This window comes from Oncorhynchus keta, chromosome 11, assembly GCF_023373465.1.
Source record: "Oncorhynchus keta strain PuntledgeMale-10-30-2019 chromosome 11, Oket_V2, whole genome shotgun sequence".
Classification (NCBI taxonomy): domain Eukaryota; kingdom Metazoa; phylum Chordata; class Actinopteri; order Salmoniformes; family Salmonidae; genus Oncorhynchus; species Oncorhynchus keta.
The window spans coordinates 6,388,770-6,414,697 of record NC_068431.1 but is presented as its reverse complement, the minus strand read 5'-3'; the positions used below and the strand labels follow the sequence as shown (position 1 = coordinate 6,414,697).

Below are 25,928 nucleotides of genomic sequence, written 5' to 3'. Positions count from 1 at the left end.
GGTGCCGTTTGGAACTCAGTGACACATCAACTATGGCTAACTTACAGTGATGTCATAAAGGGCAGTATATAGGGGGAACATGGTGCCGTTTGGAACTCAGTGACACATCAACTATGGCTAACTTACAGTGATGTCATAAAGGGCAGTATATAGGGAACATGGGAACATGGTGCCGTTTGGAACTCAGTGACACATCAACTATGGCTAACTTACAGTGATGTCATAAAGGGCAGTATATAGGGAACATGGTGCCGTTTGGAACTCAGTGACACATCAACTATGGCTAACTTACAGTGACATCATAAAGGGCAGTATATAGGGAACTATGGTGCCGTTTGGAACTCAGTGACACATCAACTATGGCTAACTTACAGTGATGTCATAAAGGGCAGTATATAGGGAACATGGTGCCGTTTGGAACTCAGTGACAAATCAACTATGGCTAACTTACAGTGATGTCATAAAGGGCAGTATATAGGGAACTTTGGGAACATGGTGCCGTTTGGAACTCAGTGACACATCAACTATGGCTAACTTACAGTGATGTCAGAAAGGGCAGTATATATAGGGAACATGGTGCCGTTTGGAACTCAGTGACACATCAACTATGGCTAACTTACAGTGACATCATAAAGGGCAGTATATAGGGAACTATATAGGGAACATGGTGCCGTTTGGAACTCAGTGACACATCAACTATGGCTAACTTACAGTGATGTCATAAAGGGCAGTATATAGGGAACATGGTGCCGTTTGGAACTCAGTGACACATCAACTATGGCTAACTTACAGTGATGTCATAAAGGGCAGTATATAGGGAACATGGTGCCGTTTGGAACTCAGTGACACATCAACTATGGCTAACTTACAGTGACGTCATAAAGGGCAGTATATAGGGAACATGGTGCCGTTTGGAACTCAGTGACACATCAACTATGGCTAACTTACAGTGACGTCATAAAGGGCAGTATATAGGGAACTATATAGGGAACATGGTGCCGTTTGGAACTCAGTGACACATCAACTATGGCTAACTTACAGTGATGTCAGAAAGGGCAGTATATAGGGAACATGGTGCCGTTTGGAACTCAGTGACACATCAACTATGGCTAACTTACAGTGATGTCATAAAGGGCAGTATATAGGGAACTATATAGGGAACATGGTGCCGTTTGGAACTCAGTGACACATCAACTATGGCTAACTTACAGTGATGTCAGAAAGGGCAGTATATAGGGAACATGGTGCCGTTTGGAACTCAGTGACACATCAACTATGGCTAACTTACAGTGATGTCAGAAAGGGCAGTATATAGGGAACATGGTGCCGTTTGGAACTCAGTGACACATCAACTATGGTTAACTTACAGTGATGTCAGAAAGGGCAGTATATAGGGAACATGGTGCCGTTTGGAACTCAGTGACACATCAACTATGGCTAACTTACAGTGACGTCATAAAGGGCAGTATATAGGGAACTATATAGGGAACATGGTGCCGTTTGGAACTCAGTGACACATCAACTATGGCTAACTTACAGTGATGTCATAAAGGGCAGTATATAGGGAACTATATAGGAAACATGGTGCCGTTTGGAACTCAGTGACACATCAACTATGGCTAACTTACAGTGATGTCATAAAGGGCAGTATATAGGGAACATGGTGCCGTTTGGAACTCAGTGACACATCAACTATGGCTAACTTACAGTGACGTCATAAAGGGCAGTATATAGGGAACATGGTGCCGTTTGGAACTCAGTGACACATCAACTATGGCTAACTTACAGTGACGTCATAAAGGGCAGTATATAGGGAACATGGTGCCGTTTGGAACTCAGTGACATCAACTATGGCTAACTTACAGTGATGTCATAAAGGGCAGTATATAGGGAACTATATAGGGAACATGGTGCCGTTTGGAACTCAGTGACACATCAACTATGGCTAACTTACAGTGACGTCATAAAGGGCAGTATATAGGGAACTATGGGAACATGGTGCCGTTTGGAACTCAGTGACACATCAACTATGGCTAACTTACAGTGATGTCATAAAGGGCAGTATATAGGGAACATGGTGCCGTTTGGAACTCAGTGACACATCAACTATGGCTAACTTACAGTGACATCATAAAGGGCAGTATATAGGGAACATGGTGCCGTTTGGAACTCAGTGACACATCAACTATGGCTAACTTACAGTGATGTCATAAGGGAACATGGGCAGTATATAGGGAACATGGTGCCGTTTGGAACTCAGTGACACATCAACTATGGCTAACTTACAGTGATGTCAGAAAGGGCAGTATATAGGGAACTATATAGGGAACATGGTGCCGTTTGGAACTCAGTGACACATCAACTATGGTTAACTTACAGTGATGTCAGAAAGGGCAGTATATAGGGAACATGGTGCCGTTTGGAACTCAGTGACACATCAACTATGGCTAACTTACAGTGACGTCATAAAGGGCAGTATATAGGGAACTATATAGGGAACATGGTGCCGTTTGGAACTCAGTGACACATCAACTATGGCTAACTTACAGTGATGTCAGAAAGGGCAGTATATAGGGAACATGGTGCCGTTTGGAACTCAGTGACACAAACTATGGCTAACTTACAGTGATGTCATAAAGGGCAGTATATAGGGAACTATATAGGGAACATGGTGCCGTTTGGAACTCAGTGACACATCAACTATGGCTAACTTACAGTGATGTCAGAAAGGGCAGTATATAGGGAACATGGTGCCGTTTGGAACTCAGTGACACATCAACTATGGCTAACTTACAGTGATGTCATAAAGGGCAGTATATAGGGAACATGGTGCCGTTTGGAACTCAGTGACACATCAACTATGGCTAACTTACAGTGATGTCAGAAAGGGCAGTATATAGGGAACTATATAGGGAACATGGTGCCGTTTGGAACTCAGTGACACATCAACTATGGCTAACTTACAGTGATGTCATAAAGGGCAGTATATAGGGAACTATATAGGAAACATGGTGCCGTTTGGAACTCAGTGACACATCAACTATGGCTAACTTACAGTGATGTCAGAAAGGGCAGTATATAGGGAACTATATAGGGAACATGGTGCCGTTTGGAACTCAGTGACACATCAACTATGGCTAACTTACAGTGATGTCAGAAAGGGCAGTATATAGGGAACATGGTGCCGTTTGGAACTCAGTGACACATCAACTATGGCTAACTTACAGTGATGTCATAAAGGGCAGCCACAATAACAGCAAACTAGCTGCATTTACGTAAAGCGGTTTTCTAGTGACATTTATTTGGATACATCCATAACAATGAGCTAATGAGGCGCGATTTCACCTGGCGTAGAACATGTGCTCTCTCTCATCAGGACACCGTTGTTCAGAGGAGCTAGCCAACAACACAGCGAACACGCAAACTTCAAACTGAAGCTGAAAAGGCTGCATTTCGTTGAATTTTTTTTTTCAAGTGACATTTTTTTGTATATATCCATAAAAATAATGACAGCCGATTCATGATTTCGACTGACTGAGAAACACAGCCTGTCTCTTCCCGACATGATCATTACTATGGGACAGCAGGCGATTGAATTATAATATTGAAACAATGTTGCAAATATCAGAGAGACAGACAGGAAGGTTTATACAAATCTGCTGTTGAAAATGAAATGTTAGATCATGTCTAGATTATTTTTTTATAGTGGAGATCAATTGCCTGGCTGGGCTGATGAGACAGTGGATTGTGCAGTCAGCTGGAACAGAGTAAATAGGCATTTTAACGTCAGATTTAGCCTGTCGCAATTTGTGGAATAGACACCGGAATGGGGTTTAAACCAATCAGCATTCAGGACTCGACTTACAGTTGACCGGGTCAGCTCTAGCTGGGCAGAAATTTGACGAACTGACTATGACAGTGCCACGTTGAAAGTCACTGAGCTCTTCAGTCCGGGCCATTCTACTGCCAATGTTTGTCTGTGGAGATTGCATGGCTGTGTGCTTGATGTTATACCAATGTCAGTAACAGGTGTTGCTGAAATCGCCGAACCCACTAACTTGAAGGGGTGTCCACATACCATGTTGTTTATATAGACATGTTCAACCCAACCACACTGACAGTCAGTTCCACTCACCACTGCTGTGTTAGTCAAAATAAACCTGTGTAGTAACCTGGGTTAAAGGGCCTCTTGTTCTGAGGCAGCACCAGGTGGCTAAGCAGTAGGCCCCGTAGCCCAGACAGTCAGTAGGCCCCGTAGCCCAGTAGGCCCCGTAGCCCAGACAGTCAGTAGGCCCCGGAGCCCAGTCAGTCAGTAGGCCCGTAGCCCAGACAGTCAGTAGGCCCGTAGCCCAGACAGTCAGTAGGCCCCGTAGCCCAGTCAGTCAGTAGGCCCGCAGCCCAGACAGTCAGTAGGCCCGCAGCCCAGACAGTCAGTAGGCCCGCAGCCCAGACGGTCAGTAGGCCCGCAGCCCAGACGGTCAGTAGGCCCCGTAGCCCAGACGGTCAGTAGGCCCCGTAGCCCAGACAGTCAGTAGGCCCCGTAGCCCAGACAGTCAGTAGGCCCGTAGCCCAGACAGTCAGTAGGCCCCCCAGTCAGTCAGTAGGCCAGACAGTCAGTAGGCCCGCGTCAGCCCAGACAGTCAGTAGGCCCGCAGCCCAGCGGTCAGACAGTCAGTAGGCCCCGTAGCCCAGACAGTCAGTAGGCCCCGTAGCCCAGACAGTCAGTAGGCCCCGTAGCCCAGACAGTCAGTAGGCCCCGTAGCCCAGACAGTCAGTAGGCCCCGTAGCCCAGACAGTCAGTAGGCCCCGTAGCCCCCGTAGACAGTCAGTAGGCCCCTTAGCCCAGACAGTAGCCCAGACAGTCAGTAGGCCCCGTAGCCCAGACAGTCAGTAGGCCCCGTAGCCCAGACAGTCAGTAGGCCCGCAGCCCAGACAGTCAGTAGGCCCCGTAGCCCAGACAGTCAGTAGGCCCCGTAGCCCAGACAGTCAGTAGGCCCGTAGCCCAGACAGTCAGTAGGCCCCGTAGCCCAGTCAGTCAGTCCCCGTAGTCAGTAGGCCCGTAGCCCAGACAGTCAGTAGGCCCCGTAGCCCAGACAGTCAGTCCCGTAGTCAGGCCCCGTAGCCCAGACAGTCAGTCAGTAGGCCCCGTCAGCCCAGACAGTCAGTAGGCCCGTAGCCCAGACAGTCAGTAGGCCCCGTAGCCCAGACAGTCAGTAGGCCCCGTAGCCCAGACAGTCAGTAGGCCCCGTAGCCCAGACAGTCAGTAGGCCCCGTAGCCCAGACAGTCAGTAGGCCCCGTAGCCCAGACAGTCAGTAGGCCCCGTAGCCCAGACAGTCAGTAGGCCCCATAGCCCAGACAGTCAGTAGGCCCCATAGCCCAGACAGTCAGTAGGCCCCATAGCCCAGACAGTCAGTAGGCCCGCAGCCCAGACAGTCAGTAGGCCCCGTAGCCCAGACAGTCAGTAGGCCCCGTAGCCCAGACAGTCAGTAGGCCTGTAGCCCAGACAGTCAGTAGGCCCTGTAGCCCAGTCAGTCAGTAGGCCCTGTAGCCCAGTCAGTCAGTAGGCCCGTAGCCCAGTCAGTCAGTAGGCCTGTAGCCCAGACAGTCAGTAGGCCCTGTAGCCCAGTCAGTCAGTAGGCCCTGTAGCCCAGTCAGTCAGTAGGCCCGTAGCCCAGTCAGTCAGTAGGCCCGTAGCCCAGACAGTCAGTAGGCCCCGTAGCCCAGTCAGTCAGTAGGCCTGTAGCCCAGACAGTCATTAGGCCCTGTAGCCCAGTCATTCGGTAGGCCCCGTAGCCCAGTCAGTCAGTAGGCCCCGTAGCCCAGTCAGTCAGTCAGTAGGCCCCGTAGCCCAGTCAGTCAGTCAGTAGGCCCTGTAGCCCAGTCAGTCAGTAGCCCCCGTAGCCCAGTCAGTCAGTAGGCCCACAGCCCAGACAGTCAGTAGGCCCCGTAGCCCAGACAGTCAGTAGGCCCCGTAGCCCAGACAGTCAGTAGGCCCCGTAGCCCAGACAGTCAGTAGGCCCCGTGGCCCAGACAGTCAGTAGGCCCCGTAGCCCAGACAGTCAGTAGGCCCCAGGCCCCGTAGCCCAGACAGTCAGTAGGCCCCAGGAGCCCAGACAGTCAGTAGGCCCCAGGCCCCGTAGCCCAGACAGTCAGCAGGCCCCAGGCCCCGTATCCCAGACAGTCAGCAGGCCCCAGGCCCCGTATCCCAGACAGTCAGCAGGCCCCAGGCCCCGTAGCCCAGACAGTCAGCAGGCCCCAGGCCCCGTAGCCCAGACAGTCAGTAGGCCCCAGGCCCCGTAGCCCAGACAGTCAGTAGGCCCCGTAGCCCAGACAGTCAGTAGGCCCCGTAGCCCAGACAGTCAGTAGGCCCCGTAGCCCAGACAGTCAGTAGGCCCCAGGCCCCGTAGCCCAGACAGTCAGTAGGCCCCAGGCCCCGTAGCCCAGACAGTCAGTAGGCCCCAGGCCCCGTAGCCCAGACAGTCAGCAGGCCCCAGGCCCCGTAGCCCAGACAGTCAGTAGGCCCCAGGCCCCGTAGCACAGACAGTCAGTAGGCCCCAGGCCCCGTAGCCCAGACAGTCAGTAGGCCCCGTAGCCCAGACAGTCAGTAGGCCCCAGGCCCCGTAGCCCAGACAGTCAGTAGGCCCCGTAGCCCAGACAGTCAGTAGGCCCCAGGCCCCGTAGCCCAGACAGTCAGTAGGCCCCAGGCCCCGTAGGTACAGTCAATGCTTGTCCTATGATTTATTTCAGCAGTGGTGGCAAAGTTAGCGTGGTAGTGGGCGTAGCCAATGGCTCGGTCTACGACCAATGGTTTTTAAAAGGACCTCCTCCTGGACACAGGAACAAAATGCAATTCTGATTTCCTGCAATTGTACACATTTCACCATGCCTTACGTCACGTTCTTATGCCATCTGAGTGACTTAAAAATAAAAATGGGGGGGGGCCCCCCCATGTTGATTTTTTTTTTTACATTTTTGATTCTAGTTGTTTTCATTTAGGTGATTATACGTTCTTAAAAAGATTATCTAATATTAAATATACGAGTCCAGTATATTTTCTACATACTTTATACCTGGTTTTGGTCACTTAACTTTACTCTGAAAACATTTTACAACCCCAAAAATGCCATTTTTAAAATATTTTTGTGAGTGCCTGTCCTCCACTGCTAAATGAATATAGGGGGGGGGGGTCAGTCCGCAGAGCGTCATGCCCACAGGGGGCACGTGCCCCCTCAGGTTTGATTTGTTTTGTTGTTGTTTCTCTGTAACACTATTAGCCACCTACCCATTTTATGAAGTTGGGTTTAGCTGGCCCAATTAGTTATGAGGTTTGGAACCTACCTACCAAGAATCCATTTCAAGCTATCAATCATGTTAGAGTAGCTAGCTTATCTAACTTGATTTGCTGGAAGGCGTGCTGGCAAGGTTAGACTTTTTTTTTTTTTTTTTTTTTTAAATAAACAAATTATTAAATGTACTGAATAAGACTCACATTCATTTTAATATTTCACTCATATTTTAGCAGAGAAGCATAGTTTCTTAAAAAAACAAAAAAACATCCGCCTGGAGAATACAGACAGTTAAAGAGGTATGCTTAGATATGCAGACAAAATAAATGTTTTATATAATATAATATGCCATTTAGCAGACGCTTTTATCCAAAGCGACTTACAGTCATGTGTGCATACATTCTACGTATGGGTGGTCCCGGGAATCGAACCCACTACCCTAGCGTTACAAGCGCCATGCTCTACCAACTGAGCTACAGAAGGACCACTAATGATTGTGGCTCTAGATTGCAGTCAGCAAAACCTCCAACCTGCCACAAGGACATCAGCCAGTCAGGGGAGTGAACAGTATGATTTACTGGTGCATAAGGTGAATGCACCAATTTGTAAGTCGCTCTGGATAAGAGCGTCTGCTAAATGACTTAAATGTAAAATGTATGTAAATGGAAGGGGCCCTTAGAGGGACTCTGGGGAAAGCTTTTTCTAAACAACATTGACCCATGCTGGACTATCTACTACTTGAATGACACCAACATTTAATATATTTATTTTTTACCTTTATTTAACTAGGCAAGTCAGTTAAGAACAAATTCTTATTTTCAATGACGGCCTAAGAACAGCGGGTTAACTGCCTTGTTCAGGGGCAGAACAACAGATTTTTACCTTGTCACCTCTGGGATTCGATCTTGCAACCTTCCAGTTACTAGTCCAACGCTCTAACCTTGTCTATCCAAGATGGCGTAGCAGTAGGACGTGTGTATTTGTCTTATCCCGTGTCTTATGAAATTTCCATCCCCAACTACAACATTTTACGCCAAGATAGCACTGCCAAACGGGGTGGAGTTGCATTCTACTGCAGAGATAACCTGCAGAGTTCTGTCATACTATCCAGGTCTGTGCCCCAACAGTTTGAGCTTCTACAGAAATAAGTCTCTCACTGTTGCCGCTTGTCATAGACCCCCCTCAGCTCCCAGCTGTGCCCTGGAGACCATATGTGAATTAATTGCCCCCCATTTATCTTCAGAGTTTGTACTATTAGGTGACCTAAACTGAGACATGCTTAACACCCCGGCCATCCTACAATCTAAGCTAGATCCCTCAATCTCACAAATTATCAAGGAACCCACCAGGTACAACCCTAAATCCGTAAACACGGGCACCCTCATAGATATCATCCTGACCAACCTGCCCTCTAAATACACCTCTGTTGTCTTCAACCAGGATCTCAGCGATCACTGCCTCATTGCCTGCGTCCGTAATGGGTCTGCGGTCAAACGACCACCCCTCATCACTGTCAAAGGCTCCCAAAAACAATTCAGCGAGCAGGCCTTTCTACTTGACCTGGCCCGGGTACCCTGGAAGGATATTGACCTCATTCCGTCAGTAGAGGATGCCTGGTTATTCTTTAACTTCTTTGGGATTATTAGTATTTTCACGTCCGCGTGAAAAGCGTGGCCAAAGTAAACTGCCTGCTACTCAGACCCAGAAGCTAAGATATGCATATTATTAGTAGATTTGGATAGAAAACACTCTGAATCATGTCTGTGAGTATAACAGAACTTATTTGGCAGGCGAAACCGAGGACAAACCGTTCAGATTTTTTTTTTTGGGGGGGGTCACTCTTTTTAATGGGTTTTCATTGGGAATCCAGATTTCTAATCAACTTTCCAGCAGTTCCTATCGCTTCCACTGGATGTCGACAGTCTTTAGAAATTGGTTGAGGTTTTTCCTTTGAGAAATGAGGAAGTAACAGAATGAGGCTCGAGTCTAGTGTACTCTTTGTTAGAGGTGTGTGACCTGACAGCACGCTCCACTTTGTTATCCTCCGGTATTGAACACAGTATATCCCGTCTTAAATTTTAATTATTTACATTAAAAAATACCTAAAGTTGTATTACAAAAGTAGTTTGAAATGTTTGGACAATGTTTACAGGTAACTTTTGAGATATTTTGTAGTCACGTTGCGCAAGTTGGAACCAGTGTTTTTCTGGATCAAACGCGCCAAATAAATGGACATTTTGGATATATAATCGACGGAATTAATCGAACAAAAGGAACATTTGTGATGTTTATGGGACATATTGGAGTGCCAACAGAAGAAGCTCATCAAAGGTAAGGCATGAATTATATTTTTATTTCTGCGTTTTGTGTCGCGCCTGCAGGGTTGAGATATGCTTTTTTCTCTTTTCGTTTACTGGGGTGCTTTCCTCAGATAATAGCATTGTTTGTTTTCGCCATAAAGCATTTTTGAAATCTGACACATTGGTTGGATTCACAACAAACTGTAGCTTTAATTTGGTGTATTGAATGTGTGATTTCATCAAAGCTGAATTTTTATAGAAATGTATTTGAATTTGGAGCTCTACATTTTCACTGGATGTTGGCCAGGTGGGACGCTACCGTCCCACATATCCCAGAGAGGTTAAAAGTGCTTTCCTCACCATCTTAAATAAGCATGCCCCATTCAAAAAATGTAGAACCAGGAACAGATATAGCCCTTGGTTCACTCCAGACCTGACTGCCCTTGACCAGCACAAAAACATCCTGTGGCGTACTGCATTAGCGTCAAATAGCCCCAGCGATATGCAACTTTAAAAGGGAAGTTAGGAACTAATATACACAGGCAGTTTGGAAAAGCTAGCTTTTGCTTACCTAACTGAAATTTGCATCCTGTAGCACAAACTTCAAAAGGTTCTGGGACACTAAAGTCCATGGAGAATAAGAGCACTTCCTCCCAGCTGCCCACTGCACTGAGGATAGGAAACACTGTCACCACCGATAAATCTAGGACAATTGAGAATTTCAATAAGCATTTTTCTACAGCTGGCCATGCTTTCCACCTGGCTACCCCTACCCCGGTCAACAGCTCTGCACCCCCCCACAGCAACTTGCCCAAGCCTCCCGCATTTCACCTTCACCCAAATCCAGATAGCTGATGTTCTGAATGAGCTGCAACATCTGGACCCCTACAAATCAGCTGGGCTAGACAATCTGGACCCTCGGTTTCTAACATTATCCGCCGCAATTGTTGCAACCCCTATTACTACCCTGTTCAACCTCTCGTAATTGTCTGAGATCCCTAAAGATTGGAAAGCTGCCTCGGTCATCCCCCTCTTCAAAGGGGGAGACACTCTAGACCCAAACTGTTACAGACCAATATCTAGCCTAGCCTGCCTTTCTAAAGTATTCGAAAGCCAAGTTAACAAACAGATCACCGACCATTTCAAATCCCACCGTACCTTCTCCACTATGCAACCTGGTTTCCGAGCTGGTCATGGGTGCACCTCAAGGTCCTAAACGATATCATAACCGCCATCGACAAAAGCCAATACTGTGCAGCCGTCTAAATCGACCTGGCCAAGGCTTTCAACTCTGTCAATCACCATATTCTTAATTACCGCAATCTTATCGGCAGACTCAAGAGCCTTGGTTTCTCAAATGACTGCCTCGCGAGGTTCACCAACTACTTCTCAGACAGAGTTTAGTGTGTCAAATCTGAGGGCCTGTTATCCGGAACTCTGACAGTGTCTATGGGGGTGCCACAGGGTTCAATTCTCGGGCCGACTCTTTTCACTGTATACATCAGTGATGTCACTCTTGCTGCTGGTGATTCTCCACCTCTACGCAGACGACACCCTTCTGTATACTTCTGGCCCTTCTTTAACTAACCTCCAGACGAGCTTCAATGCCATACAACACTCCTTCCGTGGCCTCCAACTGCTCTTAAATGCAAGTAAAACTAAATGCATGCTCTTCAACTGATCGCTGCCCGCACCTGCACGCCCGTCCAGCATCACTACTCTTTACGGTTCTGACTTAGAATATGTGGACAACTACAAATACCTAGGTGTCTGGTTAGACTATAAACTCTCCTTCCAGACTCACATGAAGCATTTCCATTACAAAATTAAAACTAGAATCAGCTTACTATTTCGCAACAAAGCATCCTTCACTCATGCTGCCAAACAAACCCTCGTAAAACTGAATATCCTACCGATCCTTGACTTCGGCGATGTCTCCGACACTCTACTCAGCAAATTGGCTGTAATCCATCACAGTGCCATCCATTTTGTCACCAAAGCCCCATTTACAGTTCAAGTCGGAAGTTTACATGCACCTTAGCCAAATACATTTAAACTCAGTTTCTCACAATCCCTGACATTTAATCCTTTTAAAAATCATTCCCTGTCTTAAGTCAGTTGGGATCCCCACTTTATTTTAAGAAAGTGAAATGTCAGAATAATAGTAGAATGATTTATTTCAGCTTTTATTTCTTTCACATTCCCAGTGGGTCAGAAGTTTACAAACAGTCAATTAGTATTTGTTAGCATTGCCTTTACATTGTTTAACTTAGGTCAAATGTTGTGGGTAGCTTCCACAAGCTTCCCACAACAAGTTGGGTGAATTTTGGAACATTCCTCCTGACAAAGCTGGTGTAACTGAGTCAGGTTTGTAGAAATCCTTGCTCGCATATTTTTTTCAGTTCTGCCCAGACATTTTCTATAGGATTGAGGTCAGATATTTGTGATGGCCACTCCAATACCTTGACTTTGTTGTCCTTAAGCCATTTTGCCACAACTTTGGAAGTATGCTTGGGGTCATTGTCCATTTAGAAGAACCCTTTGCAACAAAGCTTTAACTTCCTGACTGATGTCTTCATATGTTGCTTCAATATATCCACAATAGTCCTTCCTCACGATGCCATCTATTTTGTGAAGTGCACCAGTCCCTCCTGCAGCAAAGCACCCCTACAACATGATGCTGCCACCCCCGTGCTTCACGGTTTGGATGGTGTTCTTTGGCTTGCAAGCCTCCCCCTTTTTCCTCCAAACATGATGGTCATTATGGCCAAACAGTTATATTTTTGTTTCATCAGACCAGAGGACATTTCTCCAAAAAGTACCATCCTTGTCCACATGTGCAGTTGCAAACCGTAGTCTGGCTTTTTTATGGTGGTTTTGGAGCAGTGGCTTCTTCCTTGATGGGTGGCCTTTCAGGTTATGTTGACATAGGACTCGTTTTACTGTGGATATAGATACTTTTGTACCTGTTTCCTCCAGCATCTTCACAGGGTCCTTTGCTGTTGTTCTGGGATATATTTGCACTTTTCACACCAAACTATGTTCATCTCTAGGAGACAGAACGCGTCTCCTTCCTGAGCAGTATGACGGCTGCGTGGTCCCATGTTGTTTACACTTGCGTACTATTGTTTGTACAGATGAATGTGGTACCTTCAGGCATTTGGAAATTGCTTTCACGAATGAACCAGACTTGTGGAGGTCTACAATTTTTTTCTGAGGTCTTGGCTGATTTCTTTTGATTTTCCCATGATGTCAAGCAAAAAGGCACTGAGTTTGAAGGTAGGCCTTGAAATACATCCAGAGGTACACCTCCAATTGACTGACATTAAATCAATTAGCCTATCAGAAGCTTCTAAAGCCATGACAATTTTCTGGAATTTTCCAAGCTCTTTAAAGGCACCTTCAACTTAGTGTATGTAAACTTTTGACCCACTGTAATTGTGATAAAGTGAATAAGTTATCTGTCTGTAATCAATTGTTGGAACTATAGTTTGTTAACAAGAAATTAGTGGAGTGGTTGAAAAACGAGTTTTAATGACTTCAACTGTACTATCCACCACTGTGACCTGTATGCTCTCCTTGGCTGGCCCTCGCTTCATATTCATCGCCAAACCCACTGGCTCCAGGTCATCTATAAGTCTTAGGTAAAGCCCCGCCTTATCTCAGCTCACTGGTGACCATAGCAGCTGGATGAGCTGCACTACCTGAGCCACTTGTGTGGGTTGTAGACTCCGTCTCATGCTACCACTAGAGTGAAAGCACTGCCAGCATTCAAAAGTGACCAAAACATCAGCCAGGAAGCATAGGAACTGAGAAGTGGTCTGTGGTCACCACCTGCAGAACCGCTCCTTTATTGGGAGTGTCTTGCTAATTGCCTATACTTTCCACCTGTTGTCTATTCCATTTGCACAACAGCATGTGAAATGTATTGTCAATCAGTGTTGCTTCCTAAGTGGACAGTTTGATTTCACAGAAGTGTGATTGACTTGGAGTTACATTGTGTTGTTTAAGTGTTCCCTTTATTTTCTTTGAGCAGTGTATCATGCATGCATCCAAATGCCTTTGACTTCTAATTAAAATGATATACACAGTGAACACACAGTAGAGAGGACACAATGAACACACAGTGAACACACAGTAGAGAGGACACAATGACGGGACGCATTTAGTTTCACTCCTCTAGTATACTTTAGCCTCATTTGAGCCAGGGGCCAGTCAGGCTGGCAGTCAGGCCTCATCTGAGCCAGGGGCCAGTCAGGCCTCATCTGAGCCAGGGGCCAGTCAGGCCTCATCTGAGCCAGGGGCCAGTCAGGCCTCATCTGAGCCAGGGGCCAGTCAGGCCTCATCTGAGCCAGGGGCCAGTCAGGCCTCATCTGAGCCAGGGGCCAGTCAGGCCTCATCTGAGCCAGGGGCCAGTCAGGCCTCATCTGAGCCAGGGGCCAGTCAGGCCTCATCTGAGCCAGGGGCCAGTCAGGCCTCATCTGAGCCAGGGGCCAGTCAGGCCTCATCTGAGCCAGGGGCCAGCCAGGCCTCATCTGAGCCAGGGGGCAGTCAGGCCTCGGACCTTTAGCCTCATCTGAGCCAGGGGCCAGTCAGATATGGTAAAGACTGAGAGGGTGCCTGACAGATGTGTGTCAGCACAAATAGCACCAAGTGACTATCAAGGAGGCTTGCAGGGTGTTTTCTACTATTCTTATACTTTGGCGGGCCGCCTAAACTGTTTTTTCTCTCTCGGTTCGCCTAAATCCAAACTAATTCATTTTCTGGATAGAACAGTGTTTTGAGTGTAAACATCACACAGTTAAAAACAGTATGTAGAATAGATAATGAACATATATATATATATTTTTTTTTATAATCTTTGAGAACTAACAGTCACCTAAATAAAAACTAGAAGAATTGAAAATTCCAAAAATAATTAATTTAGCAGTATATAAATTTGTATTATGTTTGAGCAAAAGAACACAGTATTAGCCATGGCAAAATGCATAGTCGTATGATATTTGCTTTAAAACTGCAAAATGTTCTCTCTGCAAAATGTTCTCTCTCTTTAAAAAATGCTAAAATGTCTCTACACTGTCAAGTGGGGGGCCTCTAAAATGTTCTGAAATTAAGCCTCGCTGATGACCGCGCGCCCCCCCCCCCCAGTCACACCCACCACCTAAGCCCTCTTTTGATCCAGAAAAAAAACCTGGGTTGCCACCTAACATCTACCCATACGTTGAATAGCATGTGCCTGTGGCAGTGGGAAAACCAGTCTTACCTAGTAACAGTTGAAAGACATAAAATACAATTCCGTAGACACTGTTTGGCTGGTTCATTGCACTGTCGTTTCCGAAGATCGAGCCCAACAGTCCAAATCCTCGACCCCACCTACACACATTGAGAGGAATTGGAAGAAAGAAATGGAAATTTGTTGGTAATCGTGATGTTGATGAATTGCAAGGATACATTGACAAATACATTTAATTAACCTGAAATACAAATGACAATGTCCACCAATGGCAATGTCCACCAATGGCAATGTCCACCAATGGCAATGTCCACCAATGGCAATGTCCACCAATGGCAATGTCCACCAATGGCAATGTCCACCAACGGCAATGTCCACCAACGGCAATGTCCACCAATGGCAATGTCCACCAATGGCAATGTCCACCAATGGCAATGTCCACCAATGGCAATGTCCACCAATGGCAATGTCCACCAATGGCAATGTCCACCAATGGCAATGTCCACCAACGGCAATGTCCACCAACGGCAATGTCCACCAATGGCAATGTCCGAGAAGATCAAGCTATTATCGGGCTCGATTGTGATAAGGTGATACCTAGGTAACCTAAATGGTGTCATTTAGAAGTTACAGCCATAAAGTTAACGGCTCTACAACACTAAGTTATACTCTTTATGGTTGTAACTTGTAAATGAGGTAGCCAAAACAGTGTCATTTACAAGTTACAACCATAAAAGTAAAAGCAGGCTTTCACTGAACCACTGTTTCCTTAGTTAGTGGAACCTGTTTCCTTAGTTAGTGGAACCTCCAGAGGCCTCAGAAGCAAGACAACCAAGTCCTGAGCGACGCAACAACCACCGGTCCTGATTACACGTCTCCCCTCCCCTCCTCCCCTCCTTGTCCCGAAGCTACTTGTGCATTCTCTTGGTTGTGTGCTTAGGGTCGTTGTCCTGTTGGAAGGTGAACCTTCACCCCAATCTGTTGTCCCGAGCACCCTGGAGCAGGTTTTCATCAATGATCTCTGTACTTTGCTCCATTCATCTTTCCCTCCATCCTGACTAGTCTCTCAGTCCCTGCCGCTGAAAAACATCCCCACAGCATGATGCTGCCACCACCATGCTTCACCGTAGGGACAGTGCCAGGTGTCTTTCAGACGTGAAGCTTGACATTCAGGCCAAAGAGTTAATCAGACCAGAGAATCTTGTTTCTCATGGTCTGAGAGTCCTTTAGGTGCATTTTGGCAAACTCCAAGCGAACTGTCATGTGCCTTTTACCGAGGAGTGGCTTATGTTTGGCCGCTCTACCATAAAGGCCTGATTGGTGGGGTGCTGCAGAGATGGTTGTCCTTCTGGAAGGTTCTCCCATCCCCACAGTGGAACTCTAGAGCTCAGCCAGTGGCCATCTGGTTCTTGGTCACCTCCCTGACCAAGGCCCTTCTCCCCAGATTGCTCAGTTTGGCCGGGCGGCCAGCTCTAAGAAGAGTCTTGGTGATTCCAAACTTCTTCCAATTAAGAATGATAGAGGCCACTATGTTCTTGGGGACCTTCAATGCTGCAGAAATGTATTGGTACCTGTCCCCAGATCTGTGCCTCGACACAATCCTGTCTCAGAATGCTACGGACAATTCCTTCGCCCTCATGGCTTGGTGTTTGCTCTGACATGCCCTGTCAATTGTGGGACCTTATATAGACAATTGAATTTACCACAGGTGGACTCCAATCAAGTTGTAGAAAGATTTCAAGGATGATCAATGGAAACAGGATGCACCTGAGCTACATTTTGAGTCTCATAGCAAAAGGTCTGAATACTTAAGTAAATAAGGTATTTGTTTTTTTTATACATTTTTATGATTTCAGAAATCTGTTTTTCTCTTTGTCATGATCAATGGAAACAGGGGTAGTGCACCTGTGTGAGCATTACATTGATTGAGTCTCATAGCAAAAGGTCTGAATACTTAAGTAAATAAGGTATTTGTTTTTTTTATACATTTTTATGCATCCAAAATTGTCTAGAAATCTGTTTTTCTCTTTGTCATTACGGGGTAGTGTGATGTCATTACGGGGTAGTGTGGTGTCATTACGGGGTAGTGTGGTGTCATTACGGGGTAGTGTGGTGTCATTACGGGGTAGTGTGATGTCATTACGGGGTAGTGTGATGTCATTACGGCGTAGTGTGATGTCATTACGGCGTAGTGTGATGTCATTACGGGGTAGTGTGGTGTCATTACGGGGTAGTGTGGTGTCATTACGGGGTAGTGTGGTGTCATTACGTGTGTGTGTCATTACGGCGTAGTGTGGTGTCATTACGGCGTAGTGTGATGTCATTACGGCGTAGTGTGGTGTCATTAGTGTGATGTCATTACGGCGTAGTGTGGTGTCGTAGTGTGATGTCATTACGTCATTACGGTGTGATGTCGTAGTGTGGTGTCATTACGGGGTAGTGTGATGTCATTACGGCGTAGTGTGGTGTCATTACGGGGTAGTGTGGTGTCATTACGGCGTAGTGTGATGTCATTACGGCGTAGTGTGTGTAGATTGATGAGGGAAAATATTAATTGAATCCATTTTTTAGAATAAGGCTGTAACATAACAAAATGTGGGGGAAAAAGTCCAGGGGTCTGAATACTTTCCAAATGCACTGTATACAACCATGGAGAAGGACAGCTGAAAAGGCCTATACAAATCATGGAAAAGTCCAGCTGCCTGATCTGGTGTGATCAACATGGAATATGGATACCATGCCTTTCAAATCCAATGGGAAAATGTCATGACGGTTACACTGACTCGTAAAAAGACCTCTATGACCAAGCCACTGACTGCTAAAGAAGACATTCTAATGATTTTTTCCAAGAATGCTAACCAAGGTTATTGGGGCGGTTTTATGCTACATGGAAAAATGATATAGGCCTCCTTTCCTATAGGGTTCATCTATTTAGTTCACAGACATGCCACACAGACCAAAAGCATCCAGTCTCTTTTCTCTCTCTGCTATAGAAAAAAAAAGAAGCTCTCCCTCGAGACAAAAATACTGTATATTTTGCCACTATAAATTAACAGGTGGGTGTTGTTCAATGCATCATCATGATGGCCTTTGGCAGGCAGAGTGTGGTTAAGAAACTGAAGGTCTCATCACATGTTGTTCTCATTGACTCCAGCATTATGTCTGAAAAATCTCTTCATTGTACCACCCCCCCCCCCCCAGGGACCTGACATTGCCTGTCTACATTAAACACCAAAACAGGAGCATGCATGTCATATAATCATGGTAGCTACCCCAAGATCACATGGCAAGTGAACTAGCGGATGAAATCCAACAGGTCATGTGACTTCAGCTTTGTCAATATAAACATTGCATTTCCTAATCTGAGGAACAGGTTGTTCATATTGTCTATGACATATTACAGCTGACAATTCAACTCTTCTCAACGAGGGCAGAAATCGGAGGGAGAAAAAAGTATATTTGATATATAGTTAATGGTCCTATACAAATGTAGCCTACAGTTTCTAGTTAAATCAGTTTTAGATATTGGAAAGAGGGTGCTTTTGAGGTTCTCACACCAATTTAGTTAGTGCGTTACACGTTATATTAGACAGCTGATTCACACGTTTATACAAGCTACATAAAACTGGATGGATGGTTACTCCGATCTCGTCCAGTTAGCTGGACTAGCTTAGTGACTAACCTTCGCCAATGTTAGTTTGCTGCCGGCGGTGGCGCCGTAATTCGCTAGCTAGTTGGCTAATGTAATCAATCTAATGAAAGCAATACGTGTTAAGAAGTTTAAAAGAACAAAAATGTGCATCCATGCAAATGAAAGAAAACCCCACTTCCTGGCATCTAGCAAACAAACAGGCAGTTAGTAGCTAGCTAGCGTTAGTTGCTGGCTGGTGGATAAGTAAGCGTAGCTTTAGCAATTTGGCTAAACAACTAACGTTACACCAGCCTCTAAACAGTCAAACATACCAGCCTAAGTTTGTTATCAACAGTAAGCAAGCATCAGATTGTAACTTTTGTACGTTTTTTGGGGTGGGTGAAAACCATTGCATTTTTTTATACATAAATTACAAAGTGTACTAAAGAAGAGGAGTATGCGGAAGAAAATAATAATAATAAATATATATATATATTTGACAGTTCAGCTCGCTCAGCCGTTCCCACAATGCCACAAAACCGCCCGGTCTCATTCAGAGCACCGCTGGTGAATTCAAAATTACCTGGAGGTGAAGACTTTTGAACAGCTGATAGAATTGCTCACGTCGCACATGGCCCGATAATTCGTGTCTCTAGACTTTTCCGTTTCCACGTGAAAGGCGTATAAGGACAACAATATACCCAAGACGCAAACAAGGAGCCTGGCTATTCTTTCCCATCGAGGGGTGGACACTCTCAGGACGGGCGCCGCCATCTTTCTCCGGCCTTGCTCGAGTCGTACACGCAACCGCTTACCATTGGCGACAACGAGAACTGCGACGTGGAAAAGCGTCAGAACGTGACACACCACCAGGGCAGGGGCGTGTCACCAAAGTGTCACCGTCTCGCCACCCCTCGTCTACATTACAATGGCCTGCCAAATGCCAATACAGAAAATATGTTTGTGTAGATATAAACGTTTGCATCCAAATGTTTCCATACCCTACCTGTAACAGTCTGACTTGTATTTATCACATTGCTGGTCAGCTAGACTTAGTTCTGGACTATGATACAAATAAATAAAAACTATACCTCTATCTAAGAGTTGAAGCTCCCTATGTCCTTGCACTCTGAGACCAATCTAATATATTACAAAAATAAATAAATAAATTCAATGAACATTTATGGCAATCCCCTCATGCCTCTGAGCAAGAGTAGCAGCTTTAAATGTTTTGGGGTTTTTTGCCAGTGGTGTCATACTGCCTCTTAGTGTCTCAGTCGTGTACTGTTAGATATTAGAGTTGGAGATCATTTCTAATGAAACATACACTGAGTTAAACATAGGAGTTTGTCTCTCTACAAATCAAATCAAAGTTTATTGCTCACGTCCACAGATTTGCAGGTGTTATAGCAGGTGCAGCGAAAGGTAACTCTGGGTCTTCCTTTCCTGTGGCTGTCCACATAAGAGCTAGTTTCATCATAGAGCTTGATGGTTTTTGCAACTGCACTTTAGGAAACTTTAAAAGTTCTTGACATTTTCTACATTGACTGACCTTCATGTCTTAAAGTAATGATGGACTGTCGTTTCTCTTTGCTTATTTGAGCTGTTCTTGCCATAATATGGACTTGGTCTTTTACCAAATAGGGCTATCTTCTGTACACCACCCCTACCTTGTCACAACACAACTGATTGGCTCAAAATGATTAAGAAGTAAATAAATTCCACAAATGAACTTTTAACAAGGCACACCTGTTAATTGAAATGCATTCCAGGTGACTACCTCATGAAGCTGGTTTAGAGAATGCCAAGAGTGTACAAAGCTGTGATCAAGGAAAAGGGTGGCTACTTTGAAGAATCTCAAATATAAAATATATTTTAATTTGTTTAACACTTTTTTAGTTACTACATGATTTCGTATGTGTTATTTCATAGCTTTTATGTCTTCACTATTATTCTAGTTAAATAAAGATTAAATAAAATAGTAAACATAAAGAAAACCCCTGGAATGAGTAGGTGTGTCCAAACTTTTGACTGGTACTGTATATTATCAGCATTCTTGAAGAACATAACTTTTAAATGCCTCATGAGCTTAGTTCAACTGTCACACTCCATGAGAACCCAAAATATAAGCTTGTTTTCCTCCAATGTTTGTAAACATTGTAAATGTAAACAAACACTGTATAGCCTCATAACATGGTTAAAACAATCATTTTGATATGATGGATGGTCAGTCCAGTTGCTCTGTCTATTGATCTGAGAGTGGTTACATTTCTCCAGGCCCATCCCTCATCGTTTTACCAAAACAGAGGCGGGGCATCCGTTTTTGTTATTGTTTAATGTCTAGATTTGTCCTTTAAACAGCTGCATATTATCAAGATATCAAAATGTCCCCAACTAAAAGGTAAGCAATAGGCATATAGCAAATGCAGCATATGGCATTAATTTTTCACATGTAAATAACACTTTTCAGTGGTGCTCACAGCATGCCGTTCCATGAGCGCAGCATTTATTTTTCAACTCGACTCAATGAGCCCAATCAGTCGTCCATGACAACAAAATCATAAACAACAGAGTAGGGCTGGCTAATAGGTCCTTCGTTTTAGGGTTTTGCTCAGGGAAAACAATATTATTGAAGATTGGAATGACTGGAATTCTGAAAGACTTTGGTTTTTAATGTAAAGATATGATTTAATCGTAATATTATATGTAGTCGAAAGTGATGGGTTAGAGGAAGCTTACATAACCAACCCATAAAGTAAAATGTAACATCCATATATGGCCAGCTATGTAAAGTTTAACATTGATTTATCCTGCAATAGATGTCGTTCAATTGGAAACATACATGTTTGTCTTCTTATAATGCCTCTTAAGGGGAAAGTAATGTAAAAGTAAATGAATGGAAACGGTTTGCATTACTGAGTTTGGGTAATCCAAAAGTTACATTACTGATTACAATGTGGACAAGTAACTCGTAACTGTAACCGATTACATTTAGAAAGTAACCTCCCCAAACCTGGTTGTGTGTAGTGGCTTTGCTGCCATGCAAAGAAGAAGAAAACAAGGAGAACACCGCCTTGTAAAACGAAGGGATCTTGACATGGGCCAATCAGAGTCGTCTCTTGATCATGTGACGTTAGGAATATAAACAGTGAGTGACATCATCTGTTTACTTCAAGCTTTTGCACGGCTGATAGACTTCATTCGAGTACTGTACTAGTAATATTTGCCTCTCCTAAAATTATGGCAACAGACATCGAAAGATTTGCTTTTTTCGAAGAAGCACACTACGACCAATACGATTACTACAATTTAGCCGAATATTCATGTCACGCTGGTGGAAAAGGTAGAACCAAGAGAGAAATCGGATTGAACACCAATCGCCATATCCCTGCTGGACACGAGAGAAAAATTGCTGAAAAATATCAAAACAGTGAACTCAAACGCAGGAGAACCAAAAGTTTAACATCTTGATGGACTCTGTGTCAGGTAATGTTGTAGAACGATGAAAGATATAGAAAATGTGATGAAAATTAAGCTATTTTAGTGCGAACAATGTTGCGCATAAACATGTCTGTTCAGTGTCTTTTTGCCTCTGCGCTGTTGTTCTTGTACAACTGCCATTTTAAGACGGGACAAAGAACCCTGTGCATTGCATCGGGTGGAGTTTTTGACATTCTGGATCAACAGCATTTTATACCCAATAGCAAATCTAACTGTTGTTCATGTTGACCTTGAAAAAATTATATTATAGTTGATTTTATTTATTTTATCTCCCTTCTATACAGATCTCAAACCTAGTTGAAGATTGAACTGGAACATGGTCCAAATTTGTATTTTTGCCTTTCCTGACCCTAATGACCCAACGAAAGGAGTTGACTGGGACTGGCCTGCCAGGAAACAAACCTTGGCAGTTAGTGTAGAGTGCACTCCTTTTCCACATGTTGCACCCCTGTTACTGGACCTAGCGGCTCTTCAGTTACAGCAGTGTGCGAGAATAAAATGGTTTTAAATGGTTGAAGACATCTCTAGGACTATTATGCTGTTATGATACTGTTTGGTTTTAAAGTGTAAAAAGTACTGTGTTGTGAATAAAGAGATGACGATTTAAAAGAGGTTTGAAGTTGACCCTCATTTATCTGATCTAAATACCTCTATGAAATACATCTTGCCTATTTTTTTTTTACCCATATTTTCTGTTATTTTAGCAAAAAAAAGTTGTGTGTAGTTCCAGTAGTAGTATTAACTACTGAAAATACTATCACAATTTGAATTTAGTTCAACTAGGCATACCACAATGCTACTGCAAAATGTAATTAAATGACTAGTTGAACTATACTGAATAAGAAATATAAAGGAAACTATTTAAATTATTTTACTTAGTTACAGTTCATATTAGGAAATCAGTCAGTTGAAATAAATAAATTAGGCCCTAATCTATGGATTTCACGACTGGGCAGGGGCACCGCCTTGGGTGGGCCTGGGAGGGCATTGGCTGGCCCTGGCTCCCCAGTGGGTGGGCCTATCAGAATTAGTTTTTCCCCTCAAAAGGGCTTTACAACAGACAGAAATACTCCTGAGCTTTCTAGGTGGCTGGTATCAGACGATTTCGCAGGTGAAGAGGCTGGATGTGGAGGTCCTGGGTTGGCGTGGTTACACGTGGTCTGCGTTTGTGAGGCCGGTTGGACGTACTGCCAAATTCTCTAAAACGATGTTGGAGACGGCTTACGGTAGAGAAATTAACATTAAATGATCTGGCAACAGCTCTGGTGGACATTGCTGTAGTCAGCATGCCAATTCCACGCTCCCTCAAAACTTGAGACATCTGTGGCATTGTGTTGTGTCACAAAACTGCACATGTTAGAGTGGCCTTTATTGTCCCCAGCACAAGGTCTCAATATACGCCACACCTGTCAGGTGGATGGCAAGAAGTGAGCACAGGGATGTAAATAAATGTGTGCACAAATTTTTTTGAAAAATAAGCTTTTTGTGCATATGGAACATTTCTGGGATCTTTTAATTCAGCTCATGAAACATGGGACCAACCCTTTACATGTTGCATTTTATATTTAGTGTACATGTACTGTAGTTCACTACTCCCCATCACTGACAAATTTGGTATGAATCCCAAATATCACCTCACTCTCCATCTCCTCTCTCAGCCTCTTCACTTTCTCTATCCATCTTTCCACTTCTTTCTCATTCATTTTTAAAAAAATTTTTTTTTACCTTTATTTAACCAGGCAAGTCAGTTAAGAACACATTCTTATTTTCAATGACGGCCTGGGAACAGTGGGTTAACTGCCTGTTCAGGGTCAGAACGACAGATTTGTACCTTGTCAGCTCGGGGGTTTGAACTCGCAACCTTCCGGTTACTAGTCCAACGCTCTAACCACTAGGCTATGCTGCCGCCCCTATTTATCTTCTTCATCAGTAAGACTTTTTTCCCTCTCTTAAGTCGTGCTCACTTCTTGCCAGTGCAACTGTCCTTGTAGCAGTTGGCCTAGTGTAACAGTATAGCTTCTGTCCCTCTCCTCGCCCCTAACCTGGGCTCGAACCAGGGACCATCTGCACACATCGACAACAACCACCCTTGAAGCATCGTTACCCATCGCTCCACAAGGCCGTTAAATGTGGAAGACATATGCCAAGTCTAGGTCCAAAAGGCATCTCAACAGCTTCTAGCCATAATACTCCTGAACAGCTAATCAAATGGCTACCCAGACTATTTGCATTGTCCCCCTCCCCCCTCTCTATTTTACACTGCTGCTACTCTCTGTTTATTATCTATGCATATTCACTTTAACTCTATCTACATGTACATATTACCTCAATTACTCGTCCAACCGGCACATTGACTCTGTACGGGTACCCTCCTTGTATATAGCCTCAATACTGTTGTTTTACTGCTGCTCTTTAATTATTTTTTCTATTTGTTCTATTTTTTTTTTTTACTTAACTTATTTTTCTTAAAACGGCATTGTTGGTTAAGGGCTTGTAAAGTATTCGGCGCTTGTGTGACAAATAAAATAAAATGTGATTTGATTCAATTGAAAGCATTGACCTGTGCCACAGACTACAATAGGTATCCCCTCTACCTTCTACTTGTTACCAGCGCGACTGGGCGGTACTTTCACCGCTGACTACGTCACGCCTCTTTTCTTTTCCCCAAACACGTGTCCGTTCTGCTCGCTAGTTAGCAGTCGACGCATGACAATATCGTTCCCTGTTTATTTTGTTTAAAATATTACAATCAAAATGCAGATCTGCAATGTGTGCAGTGAAGAGACACCCAAATACCGATGTCCGGCCTGTAGAATCAGATAGTGAGTGTAATTTATTCTTGTTTGTGCTTCTGCTGCAGATTTCTAAAACAGCTAACGTTAGCTATCGCTACTAAAGCTACACAATCTAGTTAGCTACCGTTACTAAAGCTACATTATCTCGCTAGCTACAAAACATGCATTATGATTTGACATGTTCTGTTCCATCTATATTTCATTTTCGTCCTTTGTTTTTCAGCTGCTCTCTCAGTTGTTACAAGACCCACAAGACCAATGGTAAGAACGTTGGTTTTTCCCATTATAGTATCTAAAGTCTTGGAAGTGGCTATCATTCATAAATAACTTTACACATGCCTATACAGTATATAACATACGTTATCACACTTGTTTGTGACATGAGTCTACCATCATTGTTTCCTTTTCCCAGATACCTGCCAGCCCCTAAAACAGTCAGTCCCTCCTCCCGTTCAAGACCTAAACGGAGCATACAGTGATGGTAGGATATGGTCAATGTTTATACCTAGAACCTTCTCATCAATTCCCAGGAATGTACTCGCGTTTGGTGAGATGTTCATTGCAGACAGAAATATGCTTTATTCGTTGGGACCCGTTTCCTCATTCTCTCTTAGGCATCACATTTACATATCACATTTGTGTTTGAAGAGCTGTATAAAATACAGCAGTTTAATTATACACTCTTGATTTGTCTGTTTCAGCAGAGGATCCCTGGACCGTTGAAGATCTCCTTGATGATGACCAGACAGATAAAGTACCACTTCAGAGGCTACGGCGATTAGGTACGAACCGCCGTTGAGATTTCAGTTTGCACTCTGAACTTTTAAAACCCTGTTAACTTACTGGGTATATAAAAACAGTCACTTGGCTGCCATAGTTTCCACTAATACATGTATTAGTGGATGAATTGTACTGTATGAAATGTTGTTCTGACGTCTTTGCTGTAATATATTTGTTTACGCTTCTCCACAGGCAAGTCGGAGGAGCTGAGAGAGCTGCTCCGAAACCCACATCTCCGTCAGCTGATGAGCTCTTTGGACGCGGCCGACAGCAAAGCAGACGCCATTAAGACCGCAATGCAAGAGCCTCTGTTTGTTGAGCTGTCAGATCAATGCTTGCAGATTGTTGAGAAAAACTATTAAAAATGTACTTGCTGAGCAGAATACACACAGAGTCCATTA

At 44.4% G+C, this 25,928-nt stretch overlaps 2 protein-coding genes and 1 long non-coding RNA gene across 4 annotated transcripts in view; 2 read left to right on the top strand and 1 right to left on the bottom strand.

The window, feature by feature from the left end:
• The window catches only part of LOC118389754 (vitamin K epoxide reductase complex subunit 1-like protein 1), a 38,418-nt gene extending 18,906 nt beyond the window's left edge, over positions 1 to 19,512 (bottom strand). The window contains exons 1-2 of the mRNA XM_052529304.1: positions 19,035 to 19,512; positions 14,851 to 14,960 (exon numbers count right to left, since the gene is read on the bottom strand). Coding sequence (XP_052385264.1) covers positions 14,851 to 14,960; positions 19,035 to 19,225 — 301 coding nt within the window. The 5' untranslated portion in view covers positions 19,226 to 19,512. The remainder of the gene's footprint in view (positions 1 to 14,850; positions 14,961 to 19,034) is intronic.
• Positions 19,513 to 20,866: 1,354 nt separating this feature from the next.
• On the top strand, positions 20,867 to 22,564 carry LOC118389753 (uncharacterized). The gene is made up of 2 exons (XR_004826806.2): positions 20,867 to 21,937; positions 22,237 to 22,564. It is a non-coding gene; the product is annotated as an uncharacterized LOC118389753 (long non-coding RNA).
• Positions 22,565 to 24,554: 1,990 nt separating this feature from the next.
• Positions 24,555 to 25,910, top strand: znhit3 (zinc finger, HIT-type containing 3). 2 transcript variants are annotated; one of them, XM_035779590.2, is made up of 5 exons: positions 24,555 to 24,774; positions 24,971 to 25,008; positions 25,160 to 25,228; positions 25,452 to 25,529; positions 25,720 to 25,910. In XM_035779590.2, the coding sequence occupies exons 1-5, from the start codon at positions 24,707 to 24,709 to the stop codon at positions 25,887 to 25,889; spliced, it is 423 nt and encodes a 140-aa protein (XP_035635483.1). In that variant the 5' UTR covers positions 24,555 to 24,706; the 3' UTR covers positions 25,890 to 25,910. The 2 variants fall into 2 exon arrangements, with proteins under 2 accessions (XP_035635483.1, XP_035635482.1); XM_035779589.2 differs by having other exon boundaries at positions 24,557 to 24,774; positions 25,449 to 25,529.
• Positions 25,911 to 25,928: the final 18 nt, after the last annotated feature.

Coding starts and splice junctions, on each gene's coding strand:
- znhit3 (XM_035779589.2), top strand. CDS start 24,707: ATGCAGATCTGCAATGTGTGCAGTGAAGAGACACCCAAATACCGATGT. Junction 25,009..25,159: donor CAAGACCCACAAGACCAATG/GTAAGAACGTTG, acceptor TCCTTTTCCCAG/ATACCTGCCAGCCCCTAAAA. Junction 25,530..25,719: donor TCAGAGGCTACGGCGATTAG/GTACGAACCGCC, acceptor GCTTCTCCACAG/GCAAGTCGGAGGAGCTGAGA.